This window comes from Macaca thibetana, chromosome 1 (assembly GCF_024542745.1).
Source record: "Macaca thibetana thibetana isolate TM-01 chromosome 1, ASM2454274v1, whole genome shotgun sequence".
In the NCBI taxonomy this organism is placed as follows: Eukaryota; Metazoa; Chordata; class Mammalia; order Primates; family Cercopithecidae; genus Macaca; species Macaca thibetana.
The window spans coordinates 127,544,647-127,562,395 of record NC_065578.1 but is presented as its reverse complement, the minus strand read 5'-3'; the positions used below and the strand labels follow the sequence as shown (position 1 = coordinate 127,562,395).

General features: G+C 53.0%; 1 protein-coding gene across 2 annotated transcripts; it reads right to left on the bottom strand.

Annotated features, from left to right (window-relative positions):
* Positions 1-26: 26 nt before the first annotated feature.
* On the bottom strand, positions 27-17,710 carry DCST1 (DC-STAMP domain containing 1). Of its 2 annotated transcripts, none has more exons than XM_050756642.1 (16): positions 17,571-17,710; positions 17,111-17,236; positions 16,944-17,018; positions 11,828-11,956; positions 10,733-10,872; positions 9,739-9,955; positions 9,495-9,638; positions 8,480-8,601; positions 7,828-7,985; positions 5,346-5,445; positions 5,120-5,215; positions 4,854-4,980; positions 4,007-4,123; positions 3,385-3,527; positions 3,088-3,201; positions 27-340 (listed from the first exon to the last, which is right to left on the bottom strand). In XM_050756642.1, the coding sequence occupies exons 1-16, from the start codon at positions 17,629-17,631 to the stop codon at positions 89-91; spliced, it is 2,121 nt and encodes a 706-aa protein (XP_050612599.1). In that variant the 5' UTR covers positions 17,632-17,710; the 3' UTR covers positions 27-88. The 2 variants fall into 2 exon arrangements, with proteins under 2 accessions (XP_050612599.1, XP_050612608.1); XM_050756651.1 differs by lacking the exon at positions 27-340 and adding an exon at positions 2,048-2,265.
* Between the last annotated feature and the right edge of the window lie 39 nt (positions 17,711-17,749).

Genomic DNA, 17,749 nt, shown 5'->3' with positions numbered 1-17,749 from the left:
GCTCACCCCAGTCCCCGACTCACGTGAAGCGTACAGGGCATTTTATTAACCGGGAAGGACGGGGCGGAAGAGCGAGCAGGACGCCTCTTCACCCCGCGTAGGCAGTGTCGTCGTTGCTGTCACTAAAGGCGGAGGAGGAGAGCTCCTCGCGGGGCGTGCAGACCGGGCACCGCTGCCGCATGTCGTCCCAGCACGACCAGCAGTACACGGCCTCGCAGTCCAGCGTCGGGCACACGTAGGACTCGGGCGTCTTGGGTGCCTGGCACACCACGCAGCGCCGGCGCAGCCAGCGGCGCAGGAGCGGGCAGCCGCGGTGCAGGATATCCGCCAGCGGGTGGCGCTGTTGGGAGGTGGGCGTTAGCGCCAGCCGGGGAGCGAGGCGGGAAAGAAGGGGACCTGGACAGCGTTTCCTGACTGAAGTCGCCAGGCTTGACAATGCCTGCATCTTGGAGGAGGCTGGGTTGGACAAAGGAAACTCCTGGAGGGCTAGGGTGCCTCCCTCCCCAACTCTATGATAGAGAATGGGAGGATGCACCCTCCAGGCTCTCTCCCAGCAGATATCAGCCACAACTCTCATTTGCACTTTCCTGTAAATCATATTTGATTCTCACAGTGAGGCTGAGAAGTGAGCAGGCCACATCGACTATCACTGTTGCTATCCCCACTTTACGGAGGAGAAAGGTGAAGTGACTCTTAAAGTCACACAGATAGTAAACAATCCAACTTGGCTGGACCCCAGGGACCCTGATTCCAAACAACAAACCTAGTTCACTATGCTCCCTGCCATCCCTCACGACATGTCTCCACACAGTTGTCAGGGATTCTTCACAAGCCACCTTACCCAGGAAGCAGCCACTCTTTGCCCAAGAAACTCCAGAGGCCCTGCTGCCTGCCAGACAGGCAGAAGAACTCCTGGGCTTGGCCTTCAGAGCCTTCCATCACCTGGTCCCTTTCTAGCCTCTTTCCCACTTTAGCCCTCCCTGAGAGCTGTCTCTTCTGAGCCAGTTTCTCCTGAGACTAGCCCTGGCACTTGGCATTCCCTTTGGATTCTGAGTCTTTGCACATTCTGTTTGGAATGGCTGTCCCGCACATTTCCATCTGTGCATTCACATTCAGTTTGCTTCACGACCCTGTCAAGGAATCCCAGCATGTTCTTTTTTGTTTTTTGGATTTCATTTTTTCATAACACATTCATTTGACCCCTATTGTGTGTCATAGGGGCTGGGGCTATCCAGGTACTAGGGAAAAAGCTAAGCAAACACAGTCTCACTTTTATGAACTTTGTTAGGACTGATTAAATAAGAATGGCTGCCACTCATTGTTTATAATATCAGGTCCTGTACTAAGATACTGTACGTAAATTATTTCAATTCTAAATTAGCCAGGCATGGTGGTGCGTGCCTGTAATCCCAGCTACTCAGGAAGCTGAGGCACAAGAATCGCTTGAACTGGGGAGGAGGAGGTTGCAGTGAGCCAAGATCATGCCACTGCACTCCAGCCTGGGCGACAGAGTGAGGCTTAGTCTCAAAAAAAAAAAAAAAAAAAAAAAAAAAACTGGTCAAAGTGGCTCACGCCTGTAATCCCAGCACTTTGGGAGGCCGAGGCGGGCGGATCACGAGGTCAGGAGATCGAGACCATCCTGGCTAACGCGGTGAAACCCTGTCTCTACTAAAAATATAAAAAATTAGCCGGGCATGGCAGCGGGCGCCTGTAGTCCCAGCTACTCGGGAGGTTGAGGCAGGAGAATGACGTGAACCCGGGAGGTGGAGCTTGCAATGAGCCGAGATTGCACCACTGCACTCCAGCCTGGGCAACAGAGCAAGACTCTGTCTCAAAAAAAAAAAAAAAAAATTCAATTATCATATAAGGCAGATAGTGTTATTATCATCTCTTTTTCAGGTGAGAAAACTGATGCTTGGAGATGTGATCACTGCCCAGGGTCACAGAATGACAACATGCATGCATATGGAACTTGCTGCATGCCAGCACCATGTGAGCACAACTCATTTAATCCTTACAACAATCAGATGGAGTAGTTAACCCCATTTTACGGAAGGCAAAAGCAGGCACAGCAGTTAAGTCATGTGCTCAAGGTCACACCGGTGTCATAGTAATGAGGGAAGGAGCTGGGATTCACACTTAGGCCCTCTGGCACCGGAGTCCCACACCTGACCACCACTCTAGGCTGATCTCCAGTGAGCAGGCCTTACAGATCTCTCCAGTCTTGCCATTCTTCAGAGGGAGAAACTGAGGCTCAGTGAAGACCTTGGCCAAGGTGACACAACGTAATGAGGGAGTTTGGACTGGAGTCTGCTTCCTCAGATTCCATGTGCCTTACCATGTGCCCCTGCCTGAGGCCTTCTTGACTCCCAGCCCACCTGTCTCCTCCCATCCCCTGAACTGCACTGAGCTTCTGGTCTGCAGCCCTCTGGTAGAACTTATGGTTTTGCCTTGGGCCTCCTGTTTCTGTGTGGCCTTCTTGCTTTTCTTTGAGCAGACTATTAAATCTCATTCTCCTTTTCTCCCTGCTTCCTAATGGTCCACTGAGTGTCTTAGGCTGGGCTGAATCCTGGGGTTGAGAAATGGGCACAGTCCTGACCTTAGGAGCTGGATGGCTAGGGCCCTCAGCATGTGTTACATCAGATCTCACCAGGCTTGGCCGGGTGTGGTGGCTCACGCCTGTAATCCTAGCACTTTGGGAGGCTGAGGTGGGCAGATCACCTGAGGTCAGGAGTTTGAGACCAGCCTGGCCAACATGGTGAAACCCTGTCTCTACTAAAAATACAAAAAATTAGCTGGGAGTGGTGGCCTGCGCCTGTAATCCTGGCTACTTGTGGAATGGGAGGCTGAGACAGGAGAATCGCTTGAACCCGGGAGGCAGAGGTTGCAGTGAGCTGAGATCGTGCCACTGCACTCCAGCCTGGGTGACACAGTGAGATTCCATCTCAAAAAACAAAAAGAACTCACCAGGCTGGAGTAGGCCTGCGACCATTGGTGGGTGCTGGGTGGACTGAAGGGAGCTGCCTCTTGCCCCACTGTACTTAAACCCAGCCAGGAGCGGGCAGCAGCACTCACGCCTGGACTTACTGGAGCCTTCTGCTGTCGCGCCCGTCTCAGGATAGCGGCCCTCCTGAGTTTGGTGAAGGCTGCTCTCTTCCTCAGTAGGTCATTGTAGAGGAACAGGATCCGCTTCTTCTCTCGCTGGGGGCAGGGAGGGGGTCAATGATATTGACAGTGAGGAGGAAGGCATCCCCCAAAGATGGAGTTGGTAGGGAGCTGGGTGCGGCTGGGGATGGGTGCGTGTGTGTGTGTGTGTGTGTGTGTGTGTGTGCGCGCGCGCGCATGCAGGTGTGTAGGGGTGGAGAGGTCTGGGGAGGGGCAAACCTTGGGGAAGTAGAAGGCTGCGATGACCCTCCGGAGTCGGTAGCCAAAAGCCTGTAACAGGCAGAGACACACTAACAGGCCAATTGGTAGTGCAGCTCTCCAGTAGGCCCTGGCATCCAGGCCCACAGGCTGGGGCAGGCAGGCTAGGGGAGGGGCAGACCAGGGGTCTGGTCAGGACCAGCCAAGGAGCAGGGCAGCCCTGGGTTGGACTTCCCATCCCAGTGGGAGGTGCGGGCGGGGCCTCTGATTCCCCTGGTCTCTTCCGGCCTGCCCCTCACTGCAGAACTGCCCTGTCAGTACTGTAGCCACTGGGCAAAATGTGGCACAGATCTTGCAAATCTCCATCTTGGCTGAACGTCCTGTTGGAGAGTGCTGCTCTGGAGGGCTGGGGCCCTCTAGCCCCAAGACCCTGGCCTCCAGACTCCTCTGACTCAAGCTTGTCATGCTCCCTTTATTCAAGCCTGCCCAGATGTGTTCCCTGCTCCGATTTCCCCAGCTCAAATGCTCCAACGCCCCTCTCTCCACACCCGAGGCCCAGGCCCCCAACTCTTTACCTTGGTGTCTTTTGACCCTTGCCCCACCACCCTCAATTCCTCTGATCCAAACTTTCAGCATCACTCACGCATGTTGTTTGATTCCATCACTGTCTCTGAGGAGGTGTTTAGGGCCCCAATGGTTCTTCGAAGAAGCCGGGCTAGCATGGAGTCTCCCCCGACCTTCACCTCCAGTTTATGACTGCCTGCAGCCAGGAGGGTGGGTAGGGAAGTCAGGGCAGGTGGGGAAATCAGGAATGTGTTAAGGAGGTGGGACAGGATGTGGGGTGGATGTCAAGGAGGGGTCAAGACACAGAAATGCTTCTCAGCTGCCTGGGTCTTTCTGTCACTTCGATGAATCCTAACCCCTCCCTGCTCCCTGTTGTAAGTATAAAGGGGTAAAGAGCCCCCCTCCTCTGCTGTGAGAGCTGTCAGGTTGCAGGGCTGACATTTGATCTTGAGGAGGACAGGGAGGGGCTGAATCATAGAAAGGGGAAAAGAAGAGGCAGAAGGATGGCCGGCACGGTGGTGCACGCCTGTAATCCCAGCACTTTGGGCGGCCAAGGCAGGTGGATCACTTGAGGTCAGGTCAGGAGTTCAAGACTAGCCTGGCCAACATGGTGAAACTCCATCTCTACTAAAAATAGAAAAATTAGCCAGCCATGGTGGCTCATACCTGTAATCTCAGCTACTTAAGAGGCTGAGGCAGGAGAATTGCTTGAATCTGGGAGGTGGAGATTGCAGTGAGCTGAGATCGTGCCATTGCACTCCTCCAGCCTGGGTGACAGAGCAAGACTCTTTGTCTCAGAAAAAAAAAAAAAAAAGGCAGAAGGAGGAGGCACAGTTGGAAGAACGAGGGTGGAGTGCCTGTGCAGGCATTGGAGTTCTCCAGAGGGTGTCTCTTGGGCCTGGAATGTGTCTGGGGGATGGGCTCACTGCGGAAGGAGTACTGCAGGAAGGAGTGGTGGCGGATGGTGTCGAAGATGGAGTAGAGAGCCCAGTCCAAGCCGCATAGCACCGCCAGCAGCAGCAGAATGGGCAGTGTCTCCAGGAGCTCCCTCACCTGGCCAAGGAGCAGGAGGGGCAGAGCTGGGCAGCGCCACCTGTCTGGGCACGGAGCACTCTCTGGTGCCTTTTACCCTCCACCCTCACCTTCAGGCCTGTCTTTGCACCCAGGAGCCCGCACCCCATGCTGTCCTCACCATGTTGCTCATTTCTGAGGCCTGGATGGTGGGCTTGCAGGGGAAGATGACGGTTTTCTCCTCAGCTTTGCGGAGTGGCAGCAGAGTCCGTTTGCCCTGGAAAACAAATGTCCACACAGTTAGGAAGCCCAAGGGCCCTCTGCCCTTTCCCCCTCTGCCTTCCTGGAACATGAACCCACACAGGGCACATAGCAAGGCATCCCTGGGCAGTGCCACACCCACTCACCAGCTTCTTCCTGCGGTCATCGATCTGGCAGAAGTAGGTGCTGATGTAGATGTTGTCAAAACGAATGTCATGGTTATAGCTGTCCATGTAGGAGAAAGACCTGTGGGTGGATGGGCGGGGATGTCTCTATCTCCTCCAGGTTCTCCTCATCCATCCCCAAACGTGGGCTTCCTTGAGGCACAGTCTTTCAGCCAACCAGCCAGCATTCATTGAGCACCATCTATGTCCTAGGCACTGCTAGGCGATGGTGATAATAAGGAGAAGACTCTGTCCCTGCCTTCCAGTTGTGTAGAGGAAGATATCCCCCTACACGATGGGTGAGACATAGCAGAAGTGAGGAGGGGATGAGGTGGGGGCTTAGAGGAGGGCATGGCCAGCCTGTCTGGGAGGCAGCTGCATGCGTGCGTCTGAGATAGGGACAGGCATGCATCTTGCAGGATGAATATCGAGCAGAGTCACAGAGACAGGAAACTCCTGGAGGTTTCAGGAATCACCTAATCCACTGTGACTCACAAGTTCTTGCCTCTTGGCTTTGCCTGCAGCATATCTCCTGGAGGTGTGCTGGGGCAAAACTCATCCCAAACCACCATCTCTCTCCTCCCCAATACACCCTGGCCCTCCCTGCCTACCCTTGAGCATGGTGCATGTGTGCATGGGTGCATGCCTGCATATATAGCTATCTCCCACGTATTTCCCAAAGCCCCACATAATGCTTCAGTTTGCTAAGGAAAAAATGTTAATTATTGCAAATGTGTTTAAAACTGTAAAAGTACATTAAATAAACTCTGTAAAGCGTGCAACATTAGTTTCAATGCTATTGCTTCTGGGGCCCTGTAAAAATCCACATCTTTGCCTTTAAAACTAAAGTGCAAAGACATACTGTGAGCGCCCTCTTGTGGAGAGGCTCACAGAGGCGGTGCCTGGGCTTCCTGAGCCAGGGCCTGCCCTCCCGCCAGCTGTCCTTTCAGTGCATGACCTCACCCAGCTTGAAAGCCTGGAAGTACCTTTTGACTCTGTGCCTCCTTCCTTCCCTCCACAAGCTGGCTCTGATCCTCGCTGCACCTTTCCCTTTCCCCCTCCACCTCAAGCCATCTTCCTGCCATGCTTTACCCGGGCCAGGCTCCCTAACCTCTGACCCAGCCTGGCCTCCCTGCCTCCAGACTTCCTGAGGCCATCTCGCCATCACTGCCAGTTCCAGGTCTTCCTGCAGGGCTTTCTAGACTGTTCTGGTCATGCCCACTTCAGTCCTCCAGGCCAGCCTCTGCCCTCTGTACCCCACGGATACCAGGAGCCTTACCCAAGGGACACCCTTCTTTCCTTGACCATCGCTCCCCATCTGCAGCCATTTGGAGCCCAGTTATGGCCCTTCTAGGGGCACCTTCTCAGCTCCCACACACATCCCAAAAGCCAATCCATAGAATGGCCCTTGAACCATCTCTGTCTTGTGGGTATCTCATCATCCCAACTAGACCATTAGCTTTTTTTTTTTTTTTTTTTTTTTTGATACAAGCTCTCACTCTGACACCAGGCTGGAATGCAGAATGGAGTGGCACAGTCACAGCTCACTGCGGCCTCAACCTCCCAGTGATTCTCCTGCCTCAGCCTCCCAAGTAGCTGGGACTACAGGCATGTGCCCCATACCCAGCTAATTTTGTTCATTTTTTGTAGAGATGAGGTCTCACTGTGTTACTCAGGCTGGTCTCAAACACCTCAACTCAAGCCATCCTCCCACCTCGGCCTCCCTAAATGTTGGGATTACAGGAGTAAGCCACCATGTCCGGTGACCATGAGCTTATTGAGGGCAGGAGTAGAGCTCCTTCATCTTTGTCTTCCCACAGGGCCCTAGATACACACATAGCCACTCACTTGCAGTCACTCTAGGCCCCCCACACAGGGGCAGACAGAGCAACAGTCCTGTGGCGGCCCTCACCTAAGCCCTGCCCATCTCAGGTGTTTAGGAGTAGAGATGGGAAATAGAAGGTCCAGAGACCAGCAGGGGAGCTAGAGCAGAGCAAGGCCCGGGGCAGTCCAGCTGGTCACTGGGCTGGGTGGGGTTGAGGACTTTCTTCTAAATGGAGGGAAAGTCGCTGCCAACGCAGCAGGCAGGAGAAAATGAAAGCAAAATGGAAAGATAAAAATGGCACAAAGTCAGAGCCAAGGGGAATATGAAGGGCAAGAAAAAATCAAAAGTCGAAGCTAAATGTAAAAAAAAAAAAATCAGTATTGGGATAAAGGCTGGAAGGAGGTGGATGAATGAAGATGGTTGGCCTTTTAAGGCAGTGGGAACATGGGTAATGTTCTTCTGACAAAATGTCCACATTTCCTTTAACTTTGTGTAAACAAACTTAATGAAGACAAAGGTAAATAATACTCAGATTCAGAGGTGGGAATAGGCACTAGGGTTCCATCCTTACAGCCTGCCTCAGGGCAGGGCTCTAGTTCTGGGCAGAGGAGGGCTGCTGTGGTGGGGACAATGGCTCACGTGTACAGGACCAGCAGGAAAGTGCAGGAGAGCAGCACGTGCAGCAGCCCCAGGGCCCACTCCAGCCGGGCCTCTTGGTGGTGCACGTAGTCCCGCACCTCAGTGCTCACTTGCTCCCAGCTCGCGTTGAGCCCCAGCACCCCAGCCTGCTTCTCTTCCTGGTGGAGGGCACATGAGCAAACTCAGCCTGCAGCTGCCTCGCCAGACCCAGGTCCCACCTCTTCATGCCATCTGTCCCCCAGCACCCCACTTGTGTCTCCGGGACCCTTCCAGGACCTCCAGGAGTTGTCACTTCCTTCTGCTCACTACCCTCCTGGACACAGTCTTGCTCCCCTGCACCTACATCAGCTGACATCATCTCATATCTGGCTGATAGCTCCCGCCCCAGGCCAAGTCTGCACAAACCACAGGCTTGGCACTGTCCCTTCCTCACCACCTTTCCCCTCCCCTGCCCATCTTAGGTGTTCGGGGGTGGAGATGAGAAACAGAGGGCCTCCTCAACACCAGCGACATTCCCCTCCTTGTCCTCCTTCCTCACCCCTGGTCACCTCTTTCCTGTGCTCTCTCACTTGTCCTTTCTCTAGCTCTATTCCCTAATGCCCTCTTCCCACTCCCTATCTACCCCCCACCAACCCTCGCCCTTGCCTTCTACCTTGAAGTCAATATTGGCTGAAAATTCCCCATCCAGGTCACGAATAGACTGGTTGAGGGTGTCGTAGGTCTGCCCAAAGTTGCCTTCCACTGGGATGCGCTTGCGGCACCAAACCTCCATCACTGGTGGACAGTGGGCGGGGTCAGGGGGCCTCCCTGGGCCTGTCCTCCAGGTGCAGGCCTGGCCTGCCTGTCCTTCTGTGGTCCTCCTCATCCTACTTTTTTGTCTCTCTGCCCATGGCTTGCTACCATACCAACACCGAGTCTTCCCCTCTCTGCTCTCTTTGGATTCTGCCTTCCAGGAACCAGGCCTGAGTTCCCCCATTTTTGTCAACCTATCCTCAACCATAACAAACATCAGTAAGGAGAGCCAGCATTTACAGAGCAGCTCCTCTGTGTGCCAGCTCTGCCACTGCCTTCACATATGTTAGCCCCGTAAATCCTCAAAAGCCCTTAATGTGGCTGGGTGCGATAGCTCACACCTGTAATCCCAGCACTTTGGGAGGCTGAGGTGGGTGGATCACCTGAGGTTAGCAGTTCAAGACCAGCTTGGTCAACATGGTGAAACCCCGTCTCTACTAAACATACAAAAATTAGCTGGGCGTGGTTGCGGCCACCTGTAATCCCAGCTACTTGGGAGGCTGAGGCAGGAGAATCGCTTGAATCCGGGAGGCAGAGGTTGCAGTGAGCCGAGATCGTGCCACTGCACTCCAGTCTGGGTGACAAGAGTGAAACATCCCGTCTCACAAAAGAAAAAAAAAAAAAGCCCTTAATGCAAGAACTACTGTTATTCTGCCCATGCCCATCTTTCAGATGAAGAGCCACAGCTCACAGCTTTGCTGTAACTCACCCTGGGTCACAGAGCTATTCAGCAGATGGACTGGGCTCTAAGGATGCTGTGGCCTCAGGGCCAAAACCCTCCTCATCTGTTGCTTTCCTGCCTGTCACCTACCATGGGTCCCAAGGACTCAGCTCCCTACCCCTGATGCTCCCCACCCCTTTGCAACTGTGCAGACCCTTGGCAATGCCGCAGAAGAACTTGAACTTCATAGGCAGGCAGAGCAGGTGGGTGAGGAGTGGGACCCAGATGTGCTTCATGCACTGTTCATGCTTGTGGTCAAACCAACGACGGCAGCTGAGTATGGCCTGGTTCACCACATCTGTAGGAAGGAGCAAGGGTGTCTGAGGTCCCCATATCTTGATCCACAACGCTGGCCCTGCATCCCACCCCACCCTCCACTCTCCAGGGATACCCCTCACAGGAGCAACGCAGCTTGGTCTTCAGCTCATACATCTTCTGTGTCGACAGGTGGAGGCTGGAGGCTGGGGCTTGGTGGGCCTCCCTGCCCTGGGCTGTCTCCCCTGAGTCCACAGCATCCTCAGGTGTATAGCCTGTCTCGCTCTTCACCTGGGCATCCAGGTCCTCAAAGGTGGTGGAGATGTTCCGAGTCTCTGCTCTCAGCAATTCTTTGCTGCTCTGGGATTGGAGGTGGAGGGAGGAAAGAGCGAGGGCTGAGGCTTTAGAGCTTCTGCTGCCTGAGGGCCTGTCCTCCCCCAGTAGCCGAGCTTTGGGTTCTCACCTCAGGCTGGCAGGGAACCTAGGCCCTGAGACACAGCCTCTCACCTCAAATTCCCAGCTGTCCATTGCCCTTGGGAGCCCCCTCCTCTCTGCAGCTGTCTTGTCTGATCCCACATGTCCTGGCTCTGCGTACTTCCGGGACTCTCAGCTCTTCCTCGGTCCTCCCATCCCAGACCCTTCCTGGTCAGTGGTTCCCCAGGTCCTTAGACCTTACCCTTCACCACTAATCTCTGAGATCATTATGCCATCTGAATGCCCCAACTTCCAAACCCCTCAACCCCCATCTCCCCAACTCTCCAGCTCTCCAATTCTCTCAAACCCCAGTCTCCAGCACTCCAATACCCAACTCTTGAATCCTCTTGTCTTCAAAACTTCTCAGCTACTTAAGGCCAAGGCCCTCAAATTTCCTAGATATTCTAGTTCAGCTGTCCAGAGTACTGACCACTCAAGTATTGGGAAATGTGTATAGAACATGTCCCAGTGGCTCAGGGGCTCTCCTGGCATTTAATGTCCCAGGACCAGGGCATATTCTGCAATGTTTGGGAATAGTTCTGCAAAAAATGCCAGTAGTATCCCCATTGGAGAACTGTAAATCCAGGGTGACAACTCCCAGCTCAAGTAAACTTGGCTCCAGGGAGAGGGACCCCCCAGGCCCTGCCTGTGCAGATTCCTGACCAGCAGGTCCTTGAACACGGCCCGTAAGGGGGCTGTGGAGACGCGCCAAGCTGCACGGGTGTTGTTGATCTGCAGCTCCACGGTGCAGCCCAGCGATGCGATCACGTCATTGAGATTGTGCCGCAGATTGGCCACTGGCCCTGGAGAAAGAGGCCCTGGTGGGTCACCTCCCTGTATAACCAGCACTTTCTCAAACCCGCTCAGCTCCCCTCTGCACATGGTGCCCATCTCCTAGAACTATACAGTGGTGGGGCCGAGAAGCCTATGGAAGGTCATCTAGTTCAACCCTTGATTTTTTTCACCTTTTTTTCTTTTTTTTTTTTAGACGGAGTCTCCCTCTGTCACCCAGGCTGGAGTGCAGTGACTCGATCTCTGCTCATTGCAACCTCCGCCTCCTGGGCTCAAGTGATTCTCCTACCTCAGCCTCCTGAGCAGCTGGGATTACAGGCATGTGCCACCGCGCCTGGCTAATTTTGGGGGTATTTTTAGTAGAGACGGGGTTTAACCATGTTGGTCAGGCTGGTCTCAAACTGCTGACCTCATGATCTGCCTACCTTGGCCTCCCACAGTGCTGGGATTACAGGTGTGAGCCGCCGTGCCTGGCCTTTTTTTTTTTTTTTTTTTTTTTTTTTTTTTTTTGAGATGGAGTCTTGCTCTGTCACCCAGGCTGGAGTGCAATGGTGTGATCTCAGCTCACTGCAGACTCCGCCTCCCAGGTTCAAGCGATTCTCCTGTCTCAGCCTCCTGAATAGCTGGGACTATAGTTGTGTACCACACACCTGGTGAATTTTTGCATTTTTAGTAGATATGGGGTTTCACCATGGCTGGTCTTGAACTCCTGACCTCAGGTGATCCACCCACCTCAGCCCCCCAAAGTGCTGGGATTACGGGCATGAACCACTATGCCTGGCCAATTTTTTCACTCTTATAAACTTAGGAGGCCCAGATATGGGGAGGAGCTCCCTCAGGGACACAGCAAATTAGAGCAGCTGGGATGACACCCTTGCCTTTTCTCCTTCACCCAGCCTGGCTCCCATTGGATGGCCCACCCAGGGTCACTGCTTCAGTGTAACTCACTGGCCCCCACATACTCACCCACATAGATGGCAGCCAAGGCGTATCCCAGGACAAAGAGCCTGCCTTCCTTGCCCAGCATCTTGGGTACTAGCAGGAGGCTAGCACAGCGGATGTGAGGGGAGGTCCCCCAGCCCATGGCTCCCAAGCCTGTCAGGAGAGCCCAGGAGGTGGTGAGGCAAAGTGAGGAAGCTGCCTCCCTTCCTCATGTTTACCAGAAAACCCACCTGCAACACCCCATTCTGGAACCACCACCATCCTGCCCTTATCCCCATTTACACTGACTCTGATAGACCTGCTAGGCCACTCATTCATTCATTCAGCAGCCACTCACAGAGTTCAGCTATGTGCCAGTCTCTGGAAGGGCATAGAGGGATGGCTAGAACTTAAAAAGCCACAAATGATTGACTTGTGTGTGTTTGTGTTAGGGAAAGGAGTCAAGGTTTTCTGGGCTACAGTCACACTGACCCTAGGTGTTGAGGGAGCAGAGAGAGCAAGAGAAAAACTCTGGAAACGCGCTCATGCTCAGAGTGGTCAGAAGAGAGATCAGAGCCCACCTCAGTACTCCCAGTGCTCAGAGACCTACAGCCCTCGCAGTCCCTGCCTCTAATTTTAGCCCTTAGTCATGTACTGCCTGGTATGTTTTAGCAGTTTCACATGTGTCTCCCTGTGGTCTCTGCAAGGAGACAGTGAACTTCTGGAAGCTCATAATCCAGAGAAAGAGACAGATGAGTAAACAAATGACTACAACACGATGTGCTAAGTGCACAAGGGAGGTGCTTATAGAGCGCTGTGGGAGCCAAGGAGGGAGTAGGTATTTCTGCAGGGAGGGGTGGGGCTGAGAAGGATGGACAAAGAGGGGATGTGTCAGCTGGGCCTGGAAGGTGAGTAAGTGTTGTTAGGAGGTGCAGATGGCATTCCAGGCCAAAGGAGCATTATAAGCTGGTCAGGGGAGCTAGAAGATTCCTGTGTTGATGGAGTGTTCACCCAATGATAGCCAAAGCAAATCCCAAATCCTTACACTTCCTCCATCTCCACTGTCCTGGTAGAGTCCCCATCATCTCTTACTGGGACTATAACCTAATGAATCTCCCTATGTCCTCTCTTGCTACCTTACACTTCAGTTTTTACAAGGCAGCCAGAGTGATCTTGCAAAAGCATAAATCAGATCATGTACCCTCCCTGCTTCAAACCATTTGGTGGCTACCACATTTGGTATAAAATCTAAACTCCCTAACATGGTCTACCCAGCTTGTGATGTGGCTCCTGCCTGCTTCCTGATCTCATGCTGTGCAGCCCTTCTCCCACCATGCCTACCCACACAGACCTTGTTGCTGCTCCTTGGACAAGCCAAGCTCATTCCTCCTCTCTGATCTTTGCCCTAGCTGTTCCCCCTGCCAGCAGCACTCTTCTCCCTGTTCTTCACATGGCTGGCTCCACCTAGTCATACAGGTTTGTGGCAAACCCTGTCAGGTGCCACCCCACAGTTTTTTTCTGCCTTCTTCCTTGCTAACACAACTTGGGTTTTTTGCAAGGGCAATAGCCTGGCCCTGCCCCAGCCCCTGAGGGATAAATCTGGATCTGTCTAAACCAATCATGGTAGAACAGGACATTGAAAGGGACTAGTTCTGTGGTCTTGGCCTTCTGGCCAAAGACTTGAGCTGAGGCCAATAGTTGACAAATAGTTGCCTTACGCTCTAATGAGAGCCCCGTGGAGCTATGGGTGTCTTCTTTGAGCTCACCAAAAGAGCAAAACTTGATGTTTACTCCTGTATCCCACCCTGTCTATATAAAAAGACCAGCAATATGGACCAGGCATGGTTGGCTCACGCCTATAATCCCAGCACTTTGGGAGGCCAAGGCAGGTGGATCACTTGAGGTCACGAGTTCGAGACCAGCCTGGCCAACATGGCTCTCTCAACTAAAAATACAAAATTTAGCCATGCATGGTGGCAGGCGCCTGTAGTCCCAGCTACTCAGGAAGTTGAGGCAGGAGAATTGCTTGAACCTGGGAGGCAGAGGTTGCAGTGAGCCGAGATCATGCCACTGCACTCTAGCCTGGGAGATAGAGCAAGACTCTGTCTTGGGGAAAAAAAAAAAAATTACTGGCAATGTGGATTTCCTGGAAGGGGAGAAGAGTGGCTGGAATGGGCAGGCAGAGAGGGAGAGTCTGTGGAGAGGATGGGTGTCACATGTCAAGTGAGAGACTCCAGGAGTCCAACAGGCTTCAGGGACTGGTGATGCAGGAAGGGGAACCTGCCTGGTCTCTGTAGACTGGACTCCTGCTGAGTGCAGAGCCTCATGAGACCACTCCAGGGCTGCCACCAGAACACAGAGTGGAGGGAGAGCTCCTGGGAGAGCTCAGCCTCTGCAATGCCTCTGTAGACCTCCCCTGGACGATGGGGGCATACAAGCATGGAGACTGGTATCTGCTTCTCATCAGGGCAGGAGAGAGGCAGCCATAAGGTGCCCTGCTTTTGACGGGGTGTGGAGGCTCATGCCTGTAATCCCAGCTCTTAGGGAGGCAGAGGCGGGAGGATAGCTTGAGCCCAGGGGTTTGAGACCTGCCTGGGCAATATAGCGAGACACCATTCTCCACAAAAAGGAAGGTGCCCTGCTTTCTTTGCCTGGCGGGGCACGGACATGTGCACTTCCAGTCTGCTGGAGGGAGGGATCCAAAAAGCAAGAGGCTGTGGGTGGCCCCTGAAGGGGGGCTTCACTCGAGGTCAGCCAAAAGAACTGCCCTCTGCAGGAAACTGGGCACTGCTGAGGTCCACACACAGCCTCCAAGGAGATGATAATCAGGCCCACTGGGACAGCCAGGGTGTGAGTGCCTGCTACACACAGGCATCCAAGTGGAATTATAACAGCATTGGTGACTTAACGACTTTTGTCCCTTTTCCTCTAATTCTTCTAGTCTCCCTTCTGACATCAGAAGAACCAGAAAGGGAAGGAAGTAGAGGAAAAAAAGGAAAGAGCAGGCCACACCCCTTCTCCACTGCAGGACCTCATGCCAGGGAGCAGGCCTGAGCTGGGGGCCTAAGGGATGGGGAGGGCAAGATAAGGAGGGAAGATGCTTGAGAATGGATGAGGTTAGAAGTTTGATGTAGCCGAGCGCGGTGGCTCAAGCCTGTAATCCCGGCACTTTGGGAGGCCGAGAGGGGCGGATCACAAGGTCAGGAGATGGAGACCATCCTGGCTAACAAGGTGAAACCCCGTCTCTACTAAAAAATACAAAAAACTAGCCGGGCGAGGTGGTGGGCGCCTGTAGTCCCAGCTACTCGGGAGGCTGAGGCAGGAGAATGGCGTAAACCGGGGAGGCGGAGCTTGCAGTGAGCTGAGATCCGGCCACTGCACTCCAGCCGGGGTGAGAGAGCGAGACTCTGTCTCAAAAAAAAAAAAAAAAAAAAAAGTTTGATGTAGAATGGACTGGACCTCTTTAATCCCTAAAAATAAGTCTTAATTGTTGAAGTAGGACCAGGTCTTCTAAAGAAATATAACTAGAAATCTAAGGGGCTGTGTGAAAGGTTATCAATGGAAAAAAACATGTTCGAATATAGTGGGTCAGAGAAAAAGTAGTCTCCTGTTGGTATCCAGCAGGATTAATTCAATAAACAGGTGATGAAATGCTAATTCCATTTCCCTTGCCTGGGACAGGTTCAGGAAAGGGCATGTGTTGCACGCAGTTCTGACCAAAGAGATGTGAGGAAGTCTACTGCGGGGATTATAGGCAAGTTTCTCTTGTTCCTAAAAAGGGACATGAGGAAAGGATGTTTCTTCCTCTTTTTTTTTTTTTTTGAGACAGAGTCTTTGTCACCTAGGTCATTTTCCTTTTTCCCTGGCCTCAAATCACACAGCCCAAGACAGTGAAGTTGGGCCTGGGATTGAACTTATATTCCTTTTTTTTTTTTTTTTTTTTTTGAGATGGCCTTTCGCTCTTGTCACCCAGGCTGGAGTGTTGTGGCATGATGATCTCCACTCACTGCAATCTCTGCCTCCTGGGTTCAAGCGATCCTCCTGCCTCAGCCTCCCAAGAAGCTGGAACTACAGGTGTGCACCACCACATCTGGCTAATTTTTGTATTTTTAGTGGAGACAAGGTTTCACCATGTTGGCCAGGCTGGTCTCAAACTCCTGACCTCAAGTGATCCACCCACCTCAGCCTCCCAAAGTTCTGGGATTACAGGCATGAGTCATCGTGCCTGACCTGTTTCTTCCTCTTTTTTTTTTTTTTTTTTTTCCTGATCTTTGACATTGTTGTATAAAGATGTGATGCCAGAGTTGCTGCAGCTATCTTGTGACCTGAAGAGAAGTGGTCAATAGGCTGAAGATGGCAAAGAAAAGACAGAAGGAACCTGAGTCCTTCTTGAAGCTACTGAGCTGTTAAATTATCCAGACTGGGCTCGGCACGGTGGCTCACACCTGTAATCCCAGCACTTTGGGAGGCCAAGGCAGGTAGATCTTTTGAGGTCAGGAGTTTGAGACCTGCCTGACCAACATACTGAAACCCTGTCTCTACTAAAAATACAAAAATTAGCTGGGTATGGTGGCGGGTGCCTGTAATCCCAGCTACTTGGGAGGCTGAGCAGGAGAATGGCTTGAACCTGGGAGGTGGAGGTTGCAGTGAGCTAAGATTGAGCCACTGCACTCCAGCCTGGGCGACAGAGCAAGACTCCATCTCAAAACAAAAGCAAAAGCAAAAATAAACAAACAAAACCAAAGCAAAACGGCTCAATGCTTGTCATCCTTGTTCACTGCTAAATCCTCAGCAGATTCTCAGTAAGTGCTGAATGAATGAATGAATGAATGAATGAACTGAATTTCTTAGGAGGATCAGAAAACGAGGTCAGACAGGTCAGGAGAGATGAGTTTTGAAGGGTTATGGGGTGGGACTATATCATGTGGGTGATGGGGAGTCCCTCAGAATGGAGAGACTCCCTCAGGGCAAGGATGGTGTCTTCCTTCTTAAATTGGCGGCCTCTTCCCTCTGGACCTCCCCCTAAAGCCCAGGAGGAGGCTGAAGCCACAGGGGATGCTTGGGTACAGAAGAAACAAGCCCCGACTCCTTCCTGGGCATGCAGGAGGGTCCTGTGTTCCACGGGCCGCTTGAGTGTTCCTGGTCTTTGCCCAGCACTAACCCACCAAGCTGTACAAAAACATCATCTTCTGTTCTTCATAGATGTTCATGGGGTTCACCAGGAGCTGAAAGAGACCTAAGGGCACAGGGTCAAGCCAAGGGCCAAAAGATGGGTCCTAACCCTGGTGCAGCCTCTGCCCACCCCGGACTTTCTGCTTCCACACTCACCTATGGCCAGGAGCCCCCCAGCGCCTGCCCCCAGCAGGAAAGCAGTGACGGGAAACTCGCCCGGCTGGCGCCATAGGAACTGGCTACAGGAGACTGGCAGCCCCCAGCTCAGGAGCCTCTGCACCACTAAGAGGGGGACAGGGTAGCTCAACAGCCCACTCTTCTGCCCGGGATGGGGTTCATTAGGATTCAGGGCTTGCAGGTGGTTAGAGGCTGGGGGAACCTGGGATGTGGAACAGTAGGAACTTGGGGGACCCTGGAGGAGGATGAGGGAGCCTGAGGAAGTGGTATGGGTGTAAGGGATAGAAAAGGCAAGGGCTGGGCTGGGGGGCAGGGGGCACTAGACCAGAGAGGTGGAGGCTGGGACACCAAGTTGGGAGATAGTGTGCGGGAGTTCCAGGAGGAGAGATGGGATGAGAATGGAGGTCAAGGGATGCTGGGTCTCTGCTGAGTGACTCACTGGTATGAGGCTGTTTTCTTCTTTGCCTTCTTGCCCCACTCTGATGATGTTTAATGTCCATGAGTCTGTTTTGGGGAAGCACCACTCATCCCAAGTCTCCTGAAAGACCTCCTTGGACACAAGGTTCTGGTGAGAGAAGAGAGGCACTGCCTGTCTCTTCTGCCTTACGGGAAGCCTAG

Excerpts from the sequence above, each read along its gene's own strand:
- DCST1 (XM_050756642.1), bottom strand. The coding sequence starts at position 17,631 with ATGGACATTAAACATCATCAGAGTGGGGCAAGAAGGCAAAGAAGAAAA. Across the intron at positions 9,956-10,732 it reads CCGTGTTCAAGGACCTGCTG|AGCAGCAAAGAATTGCTGAG; the intron begins GTCAGGAATCTG and ends CTCCAATCCCAG. Across the intron at positions 3,528-4,006 it reads GATGGAATCAAACAACATGC|CCTGCCTGCCCCAGCCTGTG; the intron begins GTGAGTGATGCT and ends CCCCTCCCCTAG.